General features: G+C 49.5%; 3 protein-coding genes across 3 annotated transcripts; 2 read left to right on the plus strand and 1 right to left on the minus strand.

Moving 5' to 3' along the window:
* Positions 1-102: 102 nt before the first annotated feature.
* Positions 103-1,415, minus strand: UCRPA7_4551 (hypothetical protein; the record flags this gene model as incomplete). Its single annotated transcript, XM_007917103.1, has 2 exons — positions 103-495; positions 549-1,415. 2 exons carry the CDS (start codon positions 1,413-1,415, stop codon positions 103-105), a joined length of 1,260 nt encoding a protein of 419 aa, XP_007915294.1.
* A 6,637-nt stretch (positions 1,416-8,052) lies between these two features.
* Positions 8,053-9,903, plus strand: UCRPA7_4552 (putative glycosyl hydrolase family protein; the record flags this gene model as incomplete). The annotated part of the gene is made up of 6 exons (XM_007917104.1): positions 8,053-8,243; positions 8,304-8,895; positions 8,954-9,151; positions 9,213-9,356; positions 9,406-9,536; positions 9,588-9,903. 6 exons carry the CDS (start codon positions 8,053-8,055, stop codon positions 9,901-9,903), a joined length of 1,572 nt encoding a protein of 523 aa, XP_007915295.1.
* A 6,966-nt stretch (positions 9,904-16,869) lies between these two features.
* Positions 16,870-18,235, plus strand: UCRPA7_4553 (putative monocarboxylate permease-like protein; the record flags this gene model as incomplete). Its single annotated transcript, XM_007917105.1, has 2 exons — positions 16,870-17,072; positions 17,137-18,235. 2 exons carry the CDS (start codon positions 16,870-16,872, stop codon positions 18,233-18,235), a joined length of 1,302 nt encoding a protein of 433 aa, XP_007915296.1.
* Positions 18,236-18,879: the final 644 nt, after the last annotated feature.

Genomic DNA, 18,879 nt, shown 5'->3' on the forward strand with positions numbered 1-18,879 from the left:
ACAGCTTGCAGGATTCATGCACAAGGAACTAGTAACTCCATTTTCAGTCTAGCTAGTTAGGCTGAATTCAATGATTACCAATGCAAACATTCCATGATGCTTCTAGAGTGAAAGAGCCGAAAAGAACGACATGTCCACAGCCTCTCCAGAGCGCTCCTCCATAAACGCCATCCACTGATCAACCGCACGAAGAAATCTTCTATTAGGTCTCGAGACTGCTGGGTCATTGACTTGGTCATGATTGTCCACCTTGAGACCGTCCTGCCTCTCCTCGATCTCTGACTCATCGTCGGTTGGAAATGATCCATAATTAACGTTGTTCAGGGCCGATCGTGCGTTCATAGTCAGTAGAGTCGAAGCATGATGCACCGTCTCGTTACTTGTTCTCAAGTATGCGGCTCGAGCGGACGTGAGACGGGAGAAAAGCGCCACAATAGCTTCGCCTTGGTCCATGAAATACTGGGCTGCTGCCTCAGCTGACCCAGCCACAGGCTCCTATATTGTTGTGTTAGCAAGATACCAGTGTGCTATCGATCTAAAGGTCATACTTGGCCGGGTTGCTCCTTCTGTTGCGTCACTACCTCTCTGCGCAGAAACCTCCACAGAATCATGGACCAAAACTCGGCGCTCTTTTCGTCGCCCGGAACGTAGGCTCTGCTCTCCGTGCCAGGTGTACTCCGTGCAACTGCCCTCTCGAAAAGAATGTGGAGGGTTCTGACGAGGTCCTTGATCTTATTAATCCCCAAATGTCTTCTTCCAATTTTGTTGAAATTGAGGAGAATTGCCAAGTCCTCGAGCTGCTTTTCAGTCAACTGTGTTACACCGGGATAAGCAATCCGTGATGAGGGGTTGTTATCTGGATTCTCGCCGGATGAATGCAAGAAGAAGGTGAATCCTGGCAGTTCAGTAGAGAGCAGATGATTGAGCTGAGTGGGTGTGATCAGTCCACTATTCTCCTTGAATCCCTGAGCCTCAAGCTCTTGAAGGTTCTTGGGCAGTTTTGCGAGATTATCAGGAACTCCCGGAAGAGGATTGACAGTGTTGTGAATTGAGAGATAAGGTGCATCATCCACATCCATGGCACCTGCTGCTCGCAATGCAGCTCGTCGATATGCTGATCTCGTCATCATTCGATGTCTGTTCTCACTGGGACCAGGAATCTTTGTGACTTTATTTTTGTCCCTCTGCAATGCCTTTGACTTGGCAGCCTTGAACCTGTGCTTGCGCAACTTCTGTCTACGAGCTGGGGTTGGGGTAGGAGGGTCATTTGTATCTTTGTGACTGCGGTTGCCGGCGGCTTCATCATGAGATGACACTATGATTGTCGGAATGATAGCGAATGGGTTGTTGAGTGTGATTCTGTTCCCAACACGGCCAGCTGGGCGCGCATCGTCGAGGTCCATGGGCTCAGCCATGTTGCCTCGATTGCGTGGTTGTGGTCAGCTTGACAATACTGGTGTACAGCTTGCGAGGAGAGGAAGAAAGAACGGGCAAGAAACAGGCTGAGAAGGGTTGACGCAAAAGAGATTTTCTTTGCGAAAAAGGCGTGGTTCGGATGAGATGCCTTGGAAGAAAAGCGCGTTGTGCAGAACTATGGTCGTCAAGCGCGACGCGTGCCTGCCATTTACAGTTGCAAATTGTTGCAAGACCTAAAGATTTTCTTACGATCAAGGATCTGACAAAGTACAGCTAGCGTAGACTGTGACCACATCATATAGCATGCACGTCAATGTTGTTATGTCTGGCCAACAAAGGGGCTTGATCAAGCTGCTTTAGGTTCTTACCTTGCAACCATTCATCTTACACGATAACCCCTACCTTTCTCCTTAGAGACCCTTCAATGCTATGGCGAACCTTTCCAGCTACATTAGGATTTTGTCTCATACTGGATGATGTCCCTCCATTTAGGGTTTGTGAGAACCCTGGATGTAATCTTAGAGTCATCTCACATATAATGGAAGGGTAGTCGAAACTCAATCATCTTGAGTGATAGGCAGCAGGTAAACTTAGTTCCCTCATACCATAACGCAATAGCTTGACTCGCTCATAGTTATCTTCTCTTGAACAATATTTATGAGCTATATGATATAATAACACGATTGCCCGACATGTCAGCAAAATTCCCGCCTCCATTTCTACCGAAAATCAAGACTCCAAACTTTGGAGGGCTCAAGCAATTGCAGAGGACTTTGGCATTGCGCGAGCAGGGAGCGTTAACAACAGATGCTGTTTTTATCTCCCTCGACCTCGAAGGACCCTCACAACATCGCCATGCTCTTAACTTGGCTGAAAAGCCTGTCATCAAACAGATTGCGTTCGCTTTCCTTGACACAAGAGATCTCCACAGCTTGCCTGCTTTGAACAATCTTGAAAGCCTAATTTCAGTACAGATGTTTGAGACCAGAAGGTTCCCAAAGTACCAGAAGACCTCGCCACCTATAGAAATCCAAGGGGAGTGTGTATTTGCGCGGTCGAGGCTCATTGCTCAGAGAGACATACCACGAACGGTGCTCCAGAACCTGCACATCAGTGACAGCCGGGACAGTTCCAAATCCGGCCAACTGCGAAAGATAGTTATCGTCGGCCATTCAGTCAAGGGTGATCTTCGAATACTACAGCTCCTCGGTATTGATGTTACCAGCATCAGCTCCGTGCTGGCCATCATCGACACGCACGCAATATCCCGCTTCGTCTTCCCACCATTTCACCCGAGTTTGCCTAAGCAGCCCGGCCAGAATTTTACCCTGGCTGGCATGCTAGCTCAGTTCGGGTACAGACCACCTGCGTGGGGGTTCCACAACGCCGGGAATGATGCTGTGTACACGATGTACTTGATGTTGCTTCTCGCTGTCAAGGACGGCGAAGTGCGCATGAGCGAGCTAAATATGAACGAGTTGAGAAGGCTGGGTACAATTAGGCGCCTAGTAGTCGGAAGCTTGGGATTAGGCATGGATTTTCAGGATAAAGGATATCAACTGGTGAGTTCCGAAGGGGAGGCAACACTCGGAGCAGGGCTTAAGGGGCTGGCATCGAAGGCATGGGTTGACTCAAGTGATTGTCTTCGAGCTCTTGAACATACACATTCACAGCAGCAGAGGAAAGAATAGTACATGTCAATCCGAAGGTATTTTATCATTATTGCCAGCTGCTGTAGCGCGCTGTTTTGTATGTGATCTTATGTGTCGTATATAAGCAGATAAACCAGGCAATTCGCATCAACCACGGATATGCACAGACCACACTAACTACATACACTCTTCCGACTCCCCTGCTCCTCTGCTATGGGCATTACCTTCCTGTATTTCAGGTAAGGCTCTAACACGAAATCGCAACATGAGCAGGCGCTTTGTTTGAACAGAAAAGTTGGTCTCAGGACCTCATATGTAGGGAAACAATGCTTTGTAAAGAATAGATGGGTATGATCTAGACCAGCTTTATATGTAAACAGATCAGTAGTTCTTGGCAGGGTCGAACTTGTTTTCCTGCACCTTCTTCCACGACTCGATCTCAGAGTCATCGAGAAGCGAGCGTTGACGCTTCCTAAATCCACCCCTGCTCTGTCTCCAGAGCATTACGCCAATGCCAATCAAGGCAACACCGACAACCGGAACGGTGATGGCAATTGCAGTGATCTTGGCATTCGAGCTGGATGAAGACTGAACCCCTCCGGAGGCAGAGGTTTGGAGAGCGGCAGTACCGGTGGTCGCGGTGCTTTCCGCGGCAGGAGTTGCAGACGGTGGTAGGACGGCAGTTGTTGTGATGGATTGAAACGTAGTCAATGGTGAATTCGTCGCGGCTGGTACAGAAGCCGAGGACCTGATGATGGAGGAAACACTGTCGAGCAGGGACGTCGAAGACTGGATGCTGGTGGAGCTCGATAGAGACACCACGACGACTCCGGGGGTGGACGTGATTGACGTAGTCTCGGCAGAGGGCGTAGACTTCACAGATTCCGAAATAGAAGACGAAGAGGCGGTAGTAGCGGATGTGGCATCTGGAGAAGATGTCGATGACGTTTTGGTCTCGTCTGGACCCAAGTTTAGGAGCGAGCTCGACAGCAAGGGAGGGAGGGACAGCAACGGACCTGGATCCTCTGGGTTCAAAGCTGCCGGTGCGGTTGGCTCCGTATCGGCAGGGAGAGCCGTTGTCTCCGGTGGCGGAGGAGCAGAAGTGGTCGTCGAGGTCGTGCTCGTGGTTGTTTCCTCAGGAGGTGGAGGAGGAGCCGCAGCTGACGTCTCCTCTGGAAGAGCCTCAGTTTTGGTGGCATCCGCCGCACCGCCGTTTCCCAATAAACCGCCCACCAGCGGCGTCGCGATATCCCCGACGGCGTCTCCCACACCGCTCACCAGTCCACCCAGAAGGCCCGCCATCTTTCAAATACCCAAACGTGTGCGGACTTGAGAGCCCAAAGAACGGAAACTCAGAAAGTAAGGTTGGTAGAAGTTGTTTGAAAGAACGAACTTATCCGACAGGCCAGCTGCGTTTTCCAAGGATTTAGTCGAAAATAAAGTCAAGACATTGAAGACAGTTAGTATGCAGAGGGAAGAGGAGCAAAAGAAGGTGTGGCTGCTTCTCGAAAGCCAAGGAGGGCGGGCATCATATAGCAGCGCCATGATCGCCGGGAGGTGCCGATCGTGGAAAGGGGCTCTTGGTGGCGCATTGCATCGCATGTTACAAAGTCCCCGGTACGACGTCAGATCGTGGTGAGAAGAGTCGACGGACAGACGTCTGGTCGCGTTTGATAGACGCCAAGGCCGGGGCAGGGCCAAGGACGGCCAAGGGCGATGCCCTCTGATCGTCAGGGGTGTTCGTAGAGAGAGCGCCGGGAAAGCGTCGATAAACTTAGGCGGCCTCGAGACGTCTGGAAGAGAGAGTGCCCTTGAGTGCTGGCAGAATTGGCCTGTGACGCATTGAGGGACCCTTGACCCGTTCCCCCAGCTCTCGGCAGTGTCATGACCTGGGAAGTGCTCATCTTTAACCCGAATAAGGTTGGTCCCTGGGTGAGAGGCCATTCGCAGACCAATGGACGCGCCTCTCAGGGATTCTGAAACTGCTCGGCAGCGAAGGGGTGGCCTGAAACAAAACGTCGGGTCGCTGCGGTCAGAGCGCGGGTGCTGCAGCTGTATCGCAGCACTCAAAAGTTGCCACCACCATCATTCAATCGTCCATCATCACGTCCATCATCATCATCTCGGCTTCAAATAAAGGCAAGAAGAGCAAAGCATGCATTAGGAGATGCCAACTTGGAGTGGTTGCTGAAGGTCGAAAGACAGCGCTTCAACGCCGGCAGGAGCGACTTTCTTAGTAACAATTTACGATCCTGTCCTCCTTCCTCTCTTCCTTCCCTCTCTTGTTCCTTTTGCGGGATCATGCGTTTGATCTTCCGTGTCGCTCCTTCTCCCCCAGCTACTGCTCGGAATAGCAACTATCTACCAACCGTCTTTATTTATCGGGAAGCCGTGGACTGCCGAGGACCCGTTAACGTTTGGCTGTCCGTACTGTCCTGTACTCAGCAGTCTGAAGTCTTGTGCCGGTAGTGCATGAAGGGCACTGCTATGAGTGATTGTGGTCCGTATGGACTTTCGGGCCTGAAGGCCCACCAGCCTGACTTTGGGGTGTCCTTCTTGGAAAGTTGAAGCTATTCTTCGCCAATTTCTTTTCCTCTCCGAGATTTCCTCCAATCCCTCGGCGATGTCGCTGATGAATGGTCTTTCGTTGGTGATCATGCGGTGTGTCACGTACAATCACGCATCGTCCCATCTCTTAGCAACCTTCTCTTTGCTCTTTGGTGTGCCAAGTTCGTTTCAATCCCATCTCTCAAGTCCCGGCCGTGCCACCTCAGCTATTTTCGTCTTCTCAGGTTTGACTCGTTTCATTGCTCTCTTTTCAGCCACGAACAAGGAGCAAGTGCCGTATCTAGTCTTCTAGCCTTTCCGTTGCCTTTTCCCTAGATCCAATGACAATCCTGCCTTCCAGGGATGCCTTGAACTAACAAGGCAACAACAAGCACACGAGGGAGTTTTCCCCGGGTCCCTACCGGAGACCTACCAGACAAGAAAGATGGGTTTTCTGAAGCCAGACCACATCCAGATGGGAGCCTTCGCAAGCCTCTTTGACAGGGCCTTACAACTTCCGCAAAAGTCGTGGCGGCTCAAGGAAGCCGTTTCCCGTCGCGTGCGGCAGAGCAACGGAAGCCCTCCTGCTCGGGCTGGTTTGTACCGATGTTTGCATGCATATGCAATTTGCAATGATTGAGACTTTTGGATAGGATCAGGCTGTTACGCGGCGTAGAAATCGCACGTGCAGTGAGGAGTTGGTTGTTCTACAAAGTTCCCCTGCTGGCATCGCTCAGTCCAGAATCCTTCGCAACACGACCTTCCCAATCCCATTGCGATCATCTGGTCAACCCAGCTTTGAGTACCCGGCAACCCAGCGGGAGTCGGCCTTCGACTGTACTCAATCGGACCTTTTCAAGTGCTTTCCAGGATTCGTGGAACCCCGCAATGCGGGGGAAGTGCTGGCTAAGGCTGCCAAGATGCGGCATCTTGAGGTTGTAAGCAAGTACCGTTGCAGCGTGCATTGCACTAGGCATCCTTTCAAAAGTAGCATTTCTCTCCAGATGATATCATCGAACCGGTGGAGGACTTGTTTAGGTGTCTTACGATCAGAAGTTTTGCACTGCAGACCAAGGGGCAGTCATGTTAAGCCGGGAGAGAGCACCGGGTCATCCGGCAGGAGACCGGGACCAGAAATGCGGAGGGCGCTACATTGCGAACTCGGGATCGCCGTTGAGCATTGTTCGTTCCTGGTCTACGGATGGATTTTCGGGGATCAAGCTAGCCGTCATGAACTAAGTTTGAGATACAATGGCATCACGGCGAATAGCCTCACTCCAGGCATAACGACTACTATTTCCTTTGGATGAGATTATTTACTGATGGCGACGAGGCGAAATCACCCGTAATTACCAAGTTCTTGAACATGACCTCCTCACGTAGTGCGGCCATTGCAAAGTGTTCCTCTTGTCGGTGTAGCGCAGCGTATTGACTGTGCCACGTTACGACGGCCACCACCTGCTTCGGCGCCGGGACACATGACTGTCGATGGCACCACGAACGCATGACTTCAACCATTGGGCAATCCTCAAGGCAAGATTTCTCCGCATGTCACCCTCCTCCGCAGATCTACTCCAACCACAGCAGATCACATCTCTCCCCCACTGGCCGAGCGTGCATCTGCGGAGCTATTTAATTTCACGGTCGTCAACATGTCCATCCTGCAGTTGAAAAGGCGGCGTCCTACCAGAGTTGGCCAAGAGGCTTATGCATCCATCGCGTGCATATCGTCCACCGGAAGCCAACTCTTGGAGCGCGGGTGGCTGGACGCCATCCGCCAGGGGCGGAGACGAGCCGGGGGACTCGCTGCAAGTCCATTATGACACAAGCACATCATCTTAGAACTGCGGTGTACCGTTGCTGGTACCTGGTATAAGAACCATGGATCTCGTCGAGCTTCTCGTGATCTACTGTCCGGCAGCAGCCGGAGGCTTCTTACCATAACGGTGACTTCGCAAGAGAGAATTGTGGAGCTTGTAGCCTTTTTGGGAGGGTTTTCGACAGACACTCCACGGCTTTCAAGATGCGGTCGACCTTTGGCATCTTACTGCCACTTCTGGCACAGCTTGTTTCTGCCGGCACTCGTTGCAAAAGCAGCACAACCTCTGCATCTGCAGCTACGACGCTGACGACGGTGACCATCAGCACTTCAGCTACATCGCCTCCAGCTACAACCCCAGTGCCCTACTCACTCAAGACACCTCCACTGGATACTCTATGGACAGACAAAGTTGGGACGAACCCGTGGCCAGAGCATCCTCGTCCTCAGCTAAAGCGCGACGCATGGAAGAACCTCAATGGCATTTGGACATATCAGCCTGCCTCTGGCGATGGCGATGTCAACAGTCCTCCTTCCGGTCCACTTGCGCAGGAGATTCTCATCCCTAGTTGCATTGAAAGTGCATTGTCCGGGATTCAAGAACTGAATGTTACGCACATGTGGTTCGCCACGACGTTTACTGTTCCAGAGGACTGGAGTGGACAGTCGATAATCCTGAACTTTGAAGCGATCGACTACGAAGCAACAGTCTTCATCAATGGCATTCAAGCCGGCTTTCACCGAGGAGGTTATTTCCGCTTCACAATCGATGCCACGCAATTTGTGGATGTGTCTGGGTCAAACAGCTTGTAAGTATGCACACTTTGTGAATCAAGCGGGTTACTTGAGGCTGACCCTGACGGCAACAGACTTGTTTTTGTCCATGACCCCACTGACCTGCCACCCAATGTCATTCCCATTGGCAAGCAGACGAGAAACCCAGAACATATCTGGTATGTTCCGTGCAGTGGCATCTGGCAGACGGTCTGGCTGGAAAGTGCCCCGTCAAACTACATCTCGCAGCTTGATGTTACTGCGGGCATGGATGGCACAGTCACCGTGAACGTTCATAGTTCTTTGAACCAATCATCGCCTGTCGAGATCTCGGTGATCACGGGTGATGGTGATGTTGTTGCCACTCACAGTGGTACTTCCGATTTGCAGTTTGACTTCACCGTAGATTCCCCTTCATTGTGGTCACCGGATTCGCCCACTTTATACAACCTCACTGTGAAGCTGGGTGATGACACTGTCTCTAGTTACACCGGCTTCCGTACAATTTCCTCGGGCATTGTTGACGGGGTGCAACGGCCATTGTTGAATGGAGAGTTTGTGTTTCAATTCGGAACTCTAGATCAGGGGTTCTGGCCAGATGGTATTTACCTCGCGCCGACTCTCGAGGCACTGGAGTTTGATCTCCATGTTTTGAAGAAAGTGGGTATGAACATGGTCAGAAAGCATGTAAGTCACCATCCCTATTCTGTGAGCCCAGGACCAGCCCCCGACCAACATGCCGTAGATCAAAGTCGAGCCCGATCTCTTTTATCACGCATGTGATACAATCGGCCTGCTCGTCATCCAAGACATGCCAAGCATGTCACCTCGTGTCGGTGCCCCTAGCGGTCTTGTCCCGAATGCAGACCAGCAAGCCGAGTTTGAACGCCAGATTGGGATCCTGGTCAACGAACACAAAAACTACCCATCCATAGTTACTTGGGTGAGTACCACTGCTCTATTAGGCCAGCTATGAGATGCACTGCTGATCATGGTCGTTCTAGGTCATCTATAATGAAGGTTGGGGCCAGATCAGGGATACTTACTATCCTGAGTTCGGCATTGCGGATAAGATTAGGGCAGCCGATCCAACGCGCCTAATCGATGCCATCACTGGATGGTATGATCATGGCGCTGGAGACTTCCATGTAAGGCCAATTGTCAATATGGCGCTACTATTTACTGAATGCATTCTAGGATAACCATCATTATGCCAATCCGCAGTGTGGTACGCCATTCTACTCCATTCAGTCCACACCGTACGACCCCACGAGGATTGCCATACAAGGAGAATTTGGCGGTATAGGTCACAATGTGTCTATTGAGCAGTAAGTATTGTCCAGGAAACTGTTCATTTCAGCTTTTCTAACTGATTACAGTCTCTGGAATAATCAGAAAGCTATTGACGCCATAAATCAGACTTATGAGCTGAATGCCGACCTTGAGTCATATAATTACCGGGCACATCAACTTCTCACCGAGTTCCGAGACCAGGTGGCACTGTATTCCTGCAGTGGCGGCGTTTGGACGCAGACCACAGATGTGGAGGGGGAGGTTAATGGGCTAGTGACATATGATCGCCGACTTTGGCGCCCGGACATTGAACAATGGCAAAAAGATATTCAGGCTTTGTATGATGCCGCTACGGGACGAGGCGGTGCAGGGAATGGTACACAGGCAAGGCTGATGGTGTAAGCGCGTGTGCATTCTTGCAGACATTATATCGAAAAAGCCTTTGACGCCTATATTAGGTATTAATCTAATTATAAACCATCATGCTTGTTCTAATGGTCTCGTGTCTGCGAATTTTGAAGCCGGTTCACGGGTTCAGTCACTCCTTTAGATGCTCTTCATCATCTTCGGAAGAATCCTCAGGGGAAGTTGTGGATGCAGGCACTGGCTCTTTAAACCCCATTTTCTGCGAGACTTTTGCCTCAAGTTCATCCCATTGACTATGCTTTTTATTGATGTCCTGTGCAGGACTAACTGGAAGGTTTCACTGCTGTCAGCACTATGCCCTGTTGGTTGATAGCCGATGGCACTACTCACTTTTCGTAAACATCCACTTGATCCCGTCGATTTCCTTGATCGGCCCAATCTCCCTGTATTTGAGTCCGCTCGCAGCCAGGTCTTCAAGCTGGGTCATTAGATCTCCCTCAAGCAGATTGTACTCTACTTCAGCATTTGGTGCCTTGGCCATAAGGATAACGCCCTCGAAAGGAAAAGAGCTCATCCAGACAGTGATAGCCTGTCCAGGCTCTAGCGTTCGCTTGAGAGGCGGTCTTGTCACGTCCAAGCCTTTGTAACCTTGCGTGTTGATTCGTATGACCTCCTCCAGGACATTTTGGCACTGAGCAACCGAAAGCTCGGAGGATTCATGCCTCGAAATTCCGGCTGCGGGAGACCCTTCGGTATTTTCTTGCTGCTCATGATTTGACATTTTGAGGAATAATGGACTTAGCAATATCAGTATGTGCTTCAAGATTGATCATGGTATGCTCTTGGCTGTAGCTGCCTAATACAGCATGGTCTCGTAACACAGAAACGGTGATGCATATATATACTTGCAGGATGTGACCCATGCTCAACGATTTTCTACGCGGAATCTAGCATTTGTCTGTGTCCGTCTCAAGATGAGTCAGTAATTCCTCGCCGTGCCACTTCACTCCTGTCATAATTTTGACACGATGATCAATATCTCATAATGTGGACACTCTTGCATGCTGCGACCGTCTGAACAGAATGCACCGAGCCGCTTGACCCGCCAGTCCAACATCAATAGTGACGTGGCACAATTTTCAGATATATATTTTAAGCATTCAGAGACGCCATGAGAAGGCCACTCACACACCGCGAACACGTACCTATGCCACTACCGTCATCTCATCTCTGCTATTGATGTTCTGGCTCTCTGCTGGCCCTGACAAGGTATGTGATTGACACGAGTGCCTCAACCTGCTAATTTCAACCATAACGATGGTACGACAGACCATCGTTGAAACAAGGAAGCGGCCCACGACTGCGAGAGCATCCTGTGCACTTATGATAGTATGCTCGAAAACACGACTATGCCGTAGATGATGTGACAAATCATCAACGTCGACGTGCACCATGATCCAAGGAAGAACAGGCAGGACTCTTTCCGAACCGAAAGCCTAAGCCCGCCATGAGGTGCATACTCACGAAGCTGTAGCTCTCTCCATAGCAGCCCCACCATTGTCCCCTTCCCCGAACCTGACCCCGATTCTCTTAGTGAAGCTCGCACAGCAACTTTTGCAACGCCGGCTATGTGGATAGAAACGGCGAGAAATGCCCACAAAACTGGCTGGTAGTCTGTGTCGGGGGAGAAGCTGCACACACTCTTGATGCTTAATTCCCAGCTTGTATGAACCAGATTTGCAGTTGCTGCAGCGGCCAGCAAGTATTCCAGGCATGCCGAGCGCGATACATGCTCTTGTTGTGGATATGGACAAACTGGTACTGTCTGATTTCACCTGCAGGAGGTCGGCTGGGCTGTGGTACTCGAAGGCCCGAATAGGTGAGACCGCCGGAGCGCCAGTTGCTAGCAGGAATACTGATAAAGGCTTGCGAAGGGATAACAAGCCCGTTTCGGCCGTGCTCGAACCTACGAGTCCCAGCGTCGTTGGTAATAAACCAAGCAACACAGCTGCAGCGGCACTGTTTGCCTTGACGGACTCAGGGACGTTATCAAGGAGACAGGTGACAATGTTACCGGAGATACATTCAGCCTGTGCTGATGCATAGCATGAAGGACTGAGTCCGCTCACATAAGTGTCAAAGAGGTCGCTACAGTTACTATCGAGACGCGTTGAAAGATTGGACCAAACTGAGAATACCACTGGTGGAAGTGGGAGTGGACGGAGCCAGGCACATTATGAACGCCAAAGACAAGTGTACAACTTAGAAACAATAGACGATCCATGACTACGCACAGGCCGCGCTGGAAATGCATTGCTGAAATACACCGAACTTTGAACACGCATCGTCTCTTCCACGCCCATGAGGCTGAGATCAAAGGAATGAGCTAGACCGATTTCTCTCAACCGCCCTCAACAAGAACACTGATCCAATGACCATGAAGCTCGCAGGCGGCCCTGGCAATCATGATTGGATGTCTTTCTCATTGCTAAAACAGCGGTCTGGATGCGGGGTGGTTGATTATGGAATCTGAGAACCAGCGCTTAGGCAACGGGAGTAGAAGATGTTGGAGAGTCAATCTGTAGATAGGCAGAAAAAGTACTTCAACCACCCAATCAGGGGAAACGAAAACGAAAACGAGGGGAACGAGCAATTTCCCACCATTTTGGTCGCGCCGCCTTGGCACACATGTCGGGAATCCCTACTGCCACATTCTGATAGATGCCAAGGTACGTTAGACCTTTGAAGTGGATGGTATGCTTTAGCGAGTGCGAACATTGATATAGAAAGTTGATCCTGAGTTACCATAGGCCGTAGCGGTCTGCCGAGTGTGTCTTCCATTCCCGCTAATAGCCCAGAATCGTAATCATTGAAGTATTTATGGCATGTCATCGCTCCTCCATGATAAAAGCCTATTTATCTATTTCACTACGGCTGTCAACGTCACCAAATCCCCCTATGTTGATCCTGCAGTCCTCAGCGCAATGTCCTCATTCAATGAGTATCACTTACCTCCAGGTACCATTGTCTTTGGACCAAAAGGGAATTGTACTTTGGATGTCTGCCCGCTAGAACTAAGCGTCTATGGATATCGACCTTCGTTGGCCGCAAATATCTCATTCATATGTTTATACAGTCTTGCCATGTTCATCCATGCATATCTGGGAGTGAGATGGAAGAGTTGGTGGTTCATGGGATGCATGATTGTAGGTTGTGTCAATGCGATGTTGGGATATGCTGCTCGAGTAGCAATGTTCTACAATCCGTTCAACTTCGCAGCTTTCATGATTCAGATCAGTAAGTATCGAATGTTTTGCGTGAACTCTCCATACTAACAGATGCAGTTTGTATAACTTCTGGGCCGGTCTATTATTGCGCAGCCATTTATGTCACTCTTGCCTTCGCGTAAGATTATGATGTCGTCTTTGTTGTGTCAAGTACCTGACTAACAACAAAATTTCAGAATAAACTATTTCTCTCGCCAGGCCTCTCGATTCGAGCCGAAGCTGTTCTATCAAGTTTTCATACCTAGCGATCTCACATCTCTTATACTTCAAGCCTGTGGAGGTGGGCTTTCGACTGCATCAGCAGGGGAGAGCAAGATCGGCGTCAACATCACTATTGCTGGCCTGGCTTTCCAAGTATTCACTATAGTCGCGTTTACAGTTGCATTTGCCGATTACCTTGTTCGATACTTTCGGTCTTGTTCCAGACAGAAGGAAGCATTTGATATCCGACTGAAGCTTTTCTTTGGCTTCACTGCCCTAGCCATCCTGCTCATTACAGCCCGGTGCGTTTACAGACTCGTTGAGCTCCGACAAGGGTATACGGGCCATGGTTCGTTGGTTCGAGACGAAGGTATATTCATCGGACTCGAGGGAGTGTAAGTTGTGTCGCCAACATCTGTCTTGTATCGCCTTTTTGTGATGAAAGAACTAACCTCTATTGCCTGTAGCATGGTGCTTGCTTCCGTATATTGCCTCATGCTCGGCCATCCAGGACTTGTATTCAAGCATGGTGATAAACGACTGCCATCTTCTGATAATAATGCCGGGAGTGCGGAACAGCGGGGACAGGATGCTTTTGAAATGGGCTCATGAGAACCCTAATCATTTTTTCTATTTTCTTTTCCTGAACTACTTTGACTTTCCTAGGACCGAGCCTATGTAATTAAACGATATCTTGTTTTGTTTCTCCAGCTTATAATACTGCTCTGTATGAATAATTGGAAGTGAACTTCTTAAGTTAGTGTATCCGCTCCAATATTATCTGTGGCAAGCAATTGAAGGGTCTTTGAAACAGGCCTCGTTTCTCGGACTATACCCATTGATTGACCCCCTCGACATTGTTTAGATTCAAGAAAAGAGTGAAGTACTGCATTGAAGAGCTTAGGTTAGCACCCGCGATCCTCAGCACTTGGATGGAGGATATTACCTACATCATCGTCAAAGGTATTCTCTAAGTCACTTGATGAGAAGAAAGAATTGTTCTCAGCCTGTACTCACGTCAGTCCTCTTACTTATCCAAATGGCTAGTTTGAAATGCTTACAGTGTTAGGTTCCATGGTACTGTTACGTTCGTTCTGGTTTATACTCGCCCGGTAAGCTTGGATGCTTCGTCCGATCGACTCCTTCATCGATACGACTGTCATCGCAGCGTCTTCGACACTGGCTCGCGATAGTTCTGCAGACAATTGCATCCAGGCGCATGTTCGCTGGCTGACAATGTCAGGCTTGCAGACAGCGGCGACTGCTTGTGCTGTTCTTTCTACGAGACCAACCAATGTCGATTGTTGGCCGCTGGACTGTGGCAGGGCAATAGATCCCCGACGTTGTCGCTCAACGGCTTGAAATAAGAGTTCGTGACTTATCAGGAAAGTACTATTCGATATTTCGCAGCGGCAAATATTGTTGACGGTAGTAAAATCTCTAGGCTGATGTGACAAAGACAGGGCTTCGGTAAGGACAGTCGTAGCCATGCCCGTACAGACCTGTCTCGAATAAAGATATCTTGGATCATTTAAAGCTCTGGTCACAAAAGGGGAGTGAAGAGCAATAATTGCTCTCCGGATGACGATGTTCAGTAGAACCCTTTTGGCATCATCAGGCTCCGATCGAATGATGCTTGTCGCTTCATCAAGGAATTCTTTGAGTTCAGCGTCAAGTTTGAGTACTTGTTCGTAGTTGGCCGCTAGATTGATGCCGTTGACAAGACGGCAGACTTTCATCCGCAACGAGACCGACTTGGCCAGGCAAGCATACAATGGTGTGGAGGTCATGTGTGCTGATCGTACCGACATGATCTGAGCTTTCGTCATGCTTTCAGTTAGCATGCTATCTTCAATGATCTCCGAAGGATGACAGCAATCATAGTCTTCCTCCCTGATAGACGGTGTACGTCCCTTCGCAAATGATGCCTGAAGGTCAAACTCTATGATAGCATACCATAGCCTTCTTCGAATCTCCGCATAGAAGGGAGATATCCTGGTGAAGTCTGCTGGTTCTCTGTGAAGGCCAGCCGAGATTGCATTGCGCACCAACATGCCGGATGAGATCCAGCTTCGGTCAATTTTGATCCAATGAACGTCACCAGCCACCAACATTAGCAAGTGAGCCTGTAGGTGCCCAAGCGTCATTTGGGATCTGGGGTCTTGTTTAAATAGCCAGATCCTAACGGACTCAATCCATTGCTCAGTAATGCTTGAATTCTCGGATCTGTTGTTGATAAACGCAGACCCTATAGCGCAAATGCTGAGAAGCTGAGCAATGAAATACGGGGGACCATAGCCCGATACCGCCGGATCAGAATCCCAAAGTCGAGCGTAGTCCTTCAGGAAGGTAGGAATGTGAATGACCTTGTATAAAGATTCGAATCTTCTAATGTAGACGTCCACGATGGTGTCAGTCTCTACTCGAGGTGGTAGCATGGCCAGTAATTCTGCATCGTGAGCTCTGATAGGAACGGTCTCCCTAGGTCGAGTGCTCCGCTCGATATGATAGAGTGTTGACACGTTATCTTCATTTTCTGATTGGAGCAGAAGCCTTGCAGCATCTATGATGCGAGGAACAAAGTTTGTCTCGTGACTTCTACCCCAGTAGACGGTTGCGTCATTCTCTCCAAAGATGACCTCCTTTGGAGTTGATATTACCCGCTCGTGAAAAGGTTCGACATATGTATCAACAGACCGGCTGCCGTGCCACAAGAGTTGAAGAGGATCAGCTTTATCTTTCTCCACAAGACGAAGTGTACTGTTAATTTGCCCGGAACTTCGGAAGTTACTATCGGGGGCGTATGTAGATGGGGGCTCTGCTGAAAGCTCTCCTATCTGTGTACTGCTTTGGCGCGTTTGCCTACTTTCCGATTGCGAAATGTCTCGCCCTTCGTCGGAACCTTCAACTGCGAAGACGAACTGTCCCGGAGCAGACTCGTGAGACAGCTCGGTACTAATATCGTAATGGCACTGTCCAGGTATCCTAGCTCTAACGCAGCGGTTGCATGGCTTACCCCTATCACATTTGACTTTCCTGGCACGACACGCGGTGCATGACAGCCAAAGCCTGAACTGTCGCTTACGCTCTGTCCTGACCATGATCGCCGCTACAGAAAAGGAGTATTGCGGACTTTTCCTGGAAGAGGCGTTGAAAGCCGAATTTGTTTGAGTGGGTCAAGTTTTCTCTGCTGATGTAGGAGTATGTAACGCCAGCGAGTCATGTATAGAATGCGAAGTCAACCTTTTACCCACCAAAACAACTGGGGTTGCAAGACCCACTTGATCGCATTTCTTCCTTATTGAGTATAAGTCCGAAATGTACCAGAAGTACTTTCGAGATTTAAATAAACATGAACGCAGCCGATGAATGAGTAGAGATGTGGTGCACTTGTTGACAAACACGAAGGTAATTCTAGCCTACTTAGCGTCAATCACAGTCGGCACGGCTCACGCCAAATCATTACTGTGAAGCGTTCCTAGAAACGGTCCTTGTCAGCTCTTAGCAGTTCAGTATGGACGACAAGGAAGTGCCTGTCAACTCTTCCTTTGCGCCGTCGTCACAAGATGGAAAAGGCGTCGTATCTGACAACTCGTTTAGCGACAATGAACAACAGGGCGAGTTGGACTACCCTGAAGGTGGGCTGCAAGCGTGGCTGGTCGTGTCAGGATCAGCTGCTACCATGTTTTGCACCTTTGGATATCTCACCGGCTTTGGGTACGTAAACAAACTGTGAAAGCAAGCAGAAAAGGGGATTATTGAGCTGACAGAATGTTTACAGTAACTACCAGTCGTGGTATGGTGAGCACCAGCTCAAGAACTACACACAATCCGACATATCCTGGATAGGCTCTGTCCAGATTTTCCTTAACTTCTCAGGTGGTCTGGTCGGTGGACCGATCATGGACCGATATGGAACCATAGCCGTCATTCCGGCGTCAGTGCTCTACGTCGTGTCTCTTGTCCTTACTAGTTTCTGCAAGGAGTATTACCAGTTCTTCCTTGCACAGGCAGTGCTAGGCGGCATCTGTCTTGGTCTTCTGTTCAATACTGCACTTGCTATTATCGGACAATACTTCAACCGACGCCAGGGACTTGCCTCGGGCATCGTGATGGCGGGTGCGTCTTTGGGTGGAGTCATATTCCCGGTTGCGCTGAACCGCTTGCTCAACAATGTCGGCCTCAGCTTTGGCTGGTCCGTCCGAGTCTGCGCACTGATTATTCTGGTCCTTCTGGCATTCGCAAGTCTGACAATGAAAACACGGCTGCCTCCCACACGTCAGCATATGGATTATACTCTGATGAAACGACCAGTGTACATTCTCATAGCGGCAGGAGGGTGGTTTCTCAACTGGGGAATGTATGTCCCGTTGTTTTACCTACCTTCCTTCGCCATTACCGCTGGTCTAGACAGCGAAATGGCTCCATACACCGTTGCAATTTTCAACGCTGTCTCGCTCTTTGGTCGCATCTTCGCAGGAACACTCGCAGACCGGCTCGGCCGTTTCAATGTGGTCGTGTTGAACGGTCTCCTCTGTGCTTTGATGCAATTCGTCTGGCCAGCTACAAATAGTTCGGCTGGAGTTTACTGCGTCTCCATCTTCTCTGGTCTTTTCATCGGCAGCATTGTCAGCTTGCAGGCAGCGATCGTAGGGCAGATAACTCCTGATCCCAAGTATATCGGGTCAATGATGGGCATTACAATGGCAATTTGGGCTTGCGGTGGTCTGACGGGTCCACCGATTGCAGGAGCCATATTGAACGTGAACGGTAGCTTTGATGGCCCAGCATACTTTGCGGGCGCATCACTCGTTCTTGGCTCCGCGCTGTTTCTGTTTGCGAGGCTCTTGACCGACTCGAGGATTTTCGTTAAGATTTAAGCCTTTTTCGGGTTGATCCTGGATTAATTTCATCACTAGATTTGGAGCCCTGAACAGATTGCTACATACAACATCATGATCAGGTATCAAATTATGTCATAAATGGAGGTTATCAGGCATAGAAAGGTGATAGAATGGTTATAGAGCTAGCTTAAGTGACATATGAGCAATCGCAAGGAGCGGATAGAGAGTAACGGACGATGGACATTTCTATTCAAGACACAAGTATGGGGTATCGAGTGCAACGGTAGATATTAGAACACTTTTGAAGATTCCGAGATAATGTTCTACAATACAGGAATATGTTGGAAATCATACTCGTTCTCCCTGACGCTTCACAGCCAGAGAAAATGAAACTCCATATGATATCTTTCACAGCTTGCCATTCTACCCCTATTCTTTCATTAGGCACATCTTACTCCACTTCTGATATTCACCGATTTTCCGTCACTTTAGCTCCGACTTTCTGGCTAATCGCAAAATTTTGAGCTATCCAGTTTGTCTATCTTTAGCCGACGGCTCATCCGTCCCATTGCGTAGGGCTGGCTTTCCTTCCACACGCTGACGAGAGTCTCCGGGTTGTCCCAATTTTACACTAGCAAATGTTTGGGAAGCATCGCTAAGTCTCTTTTCCTTGTCTTGAT

This window comes from Phaeoacremonium minimum (genome assembly GCF_000392275.1).
Source record: "Phaeoacremonium minimum UCRPA7 unplaced genomic scaffold PA7_03_scaffold_350, whole genome shotgun sequence".
Lineage (NCBI taxonomy): Eukaryota > Fungi > Ascomycota > Sordariomycetes > Togniniales > Togniniaceae > Phaeoacremonium > Phaeoacremonium minimum.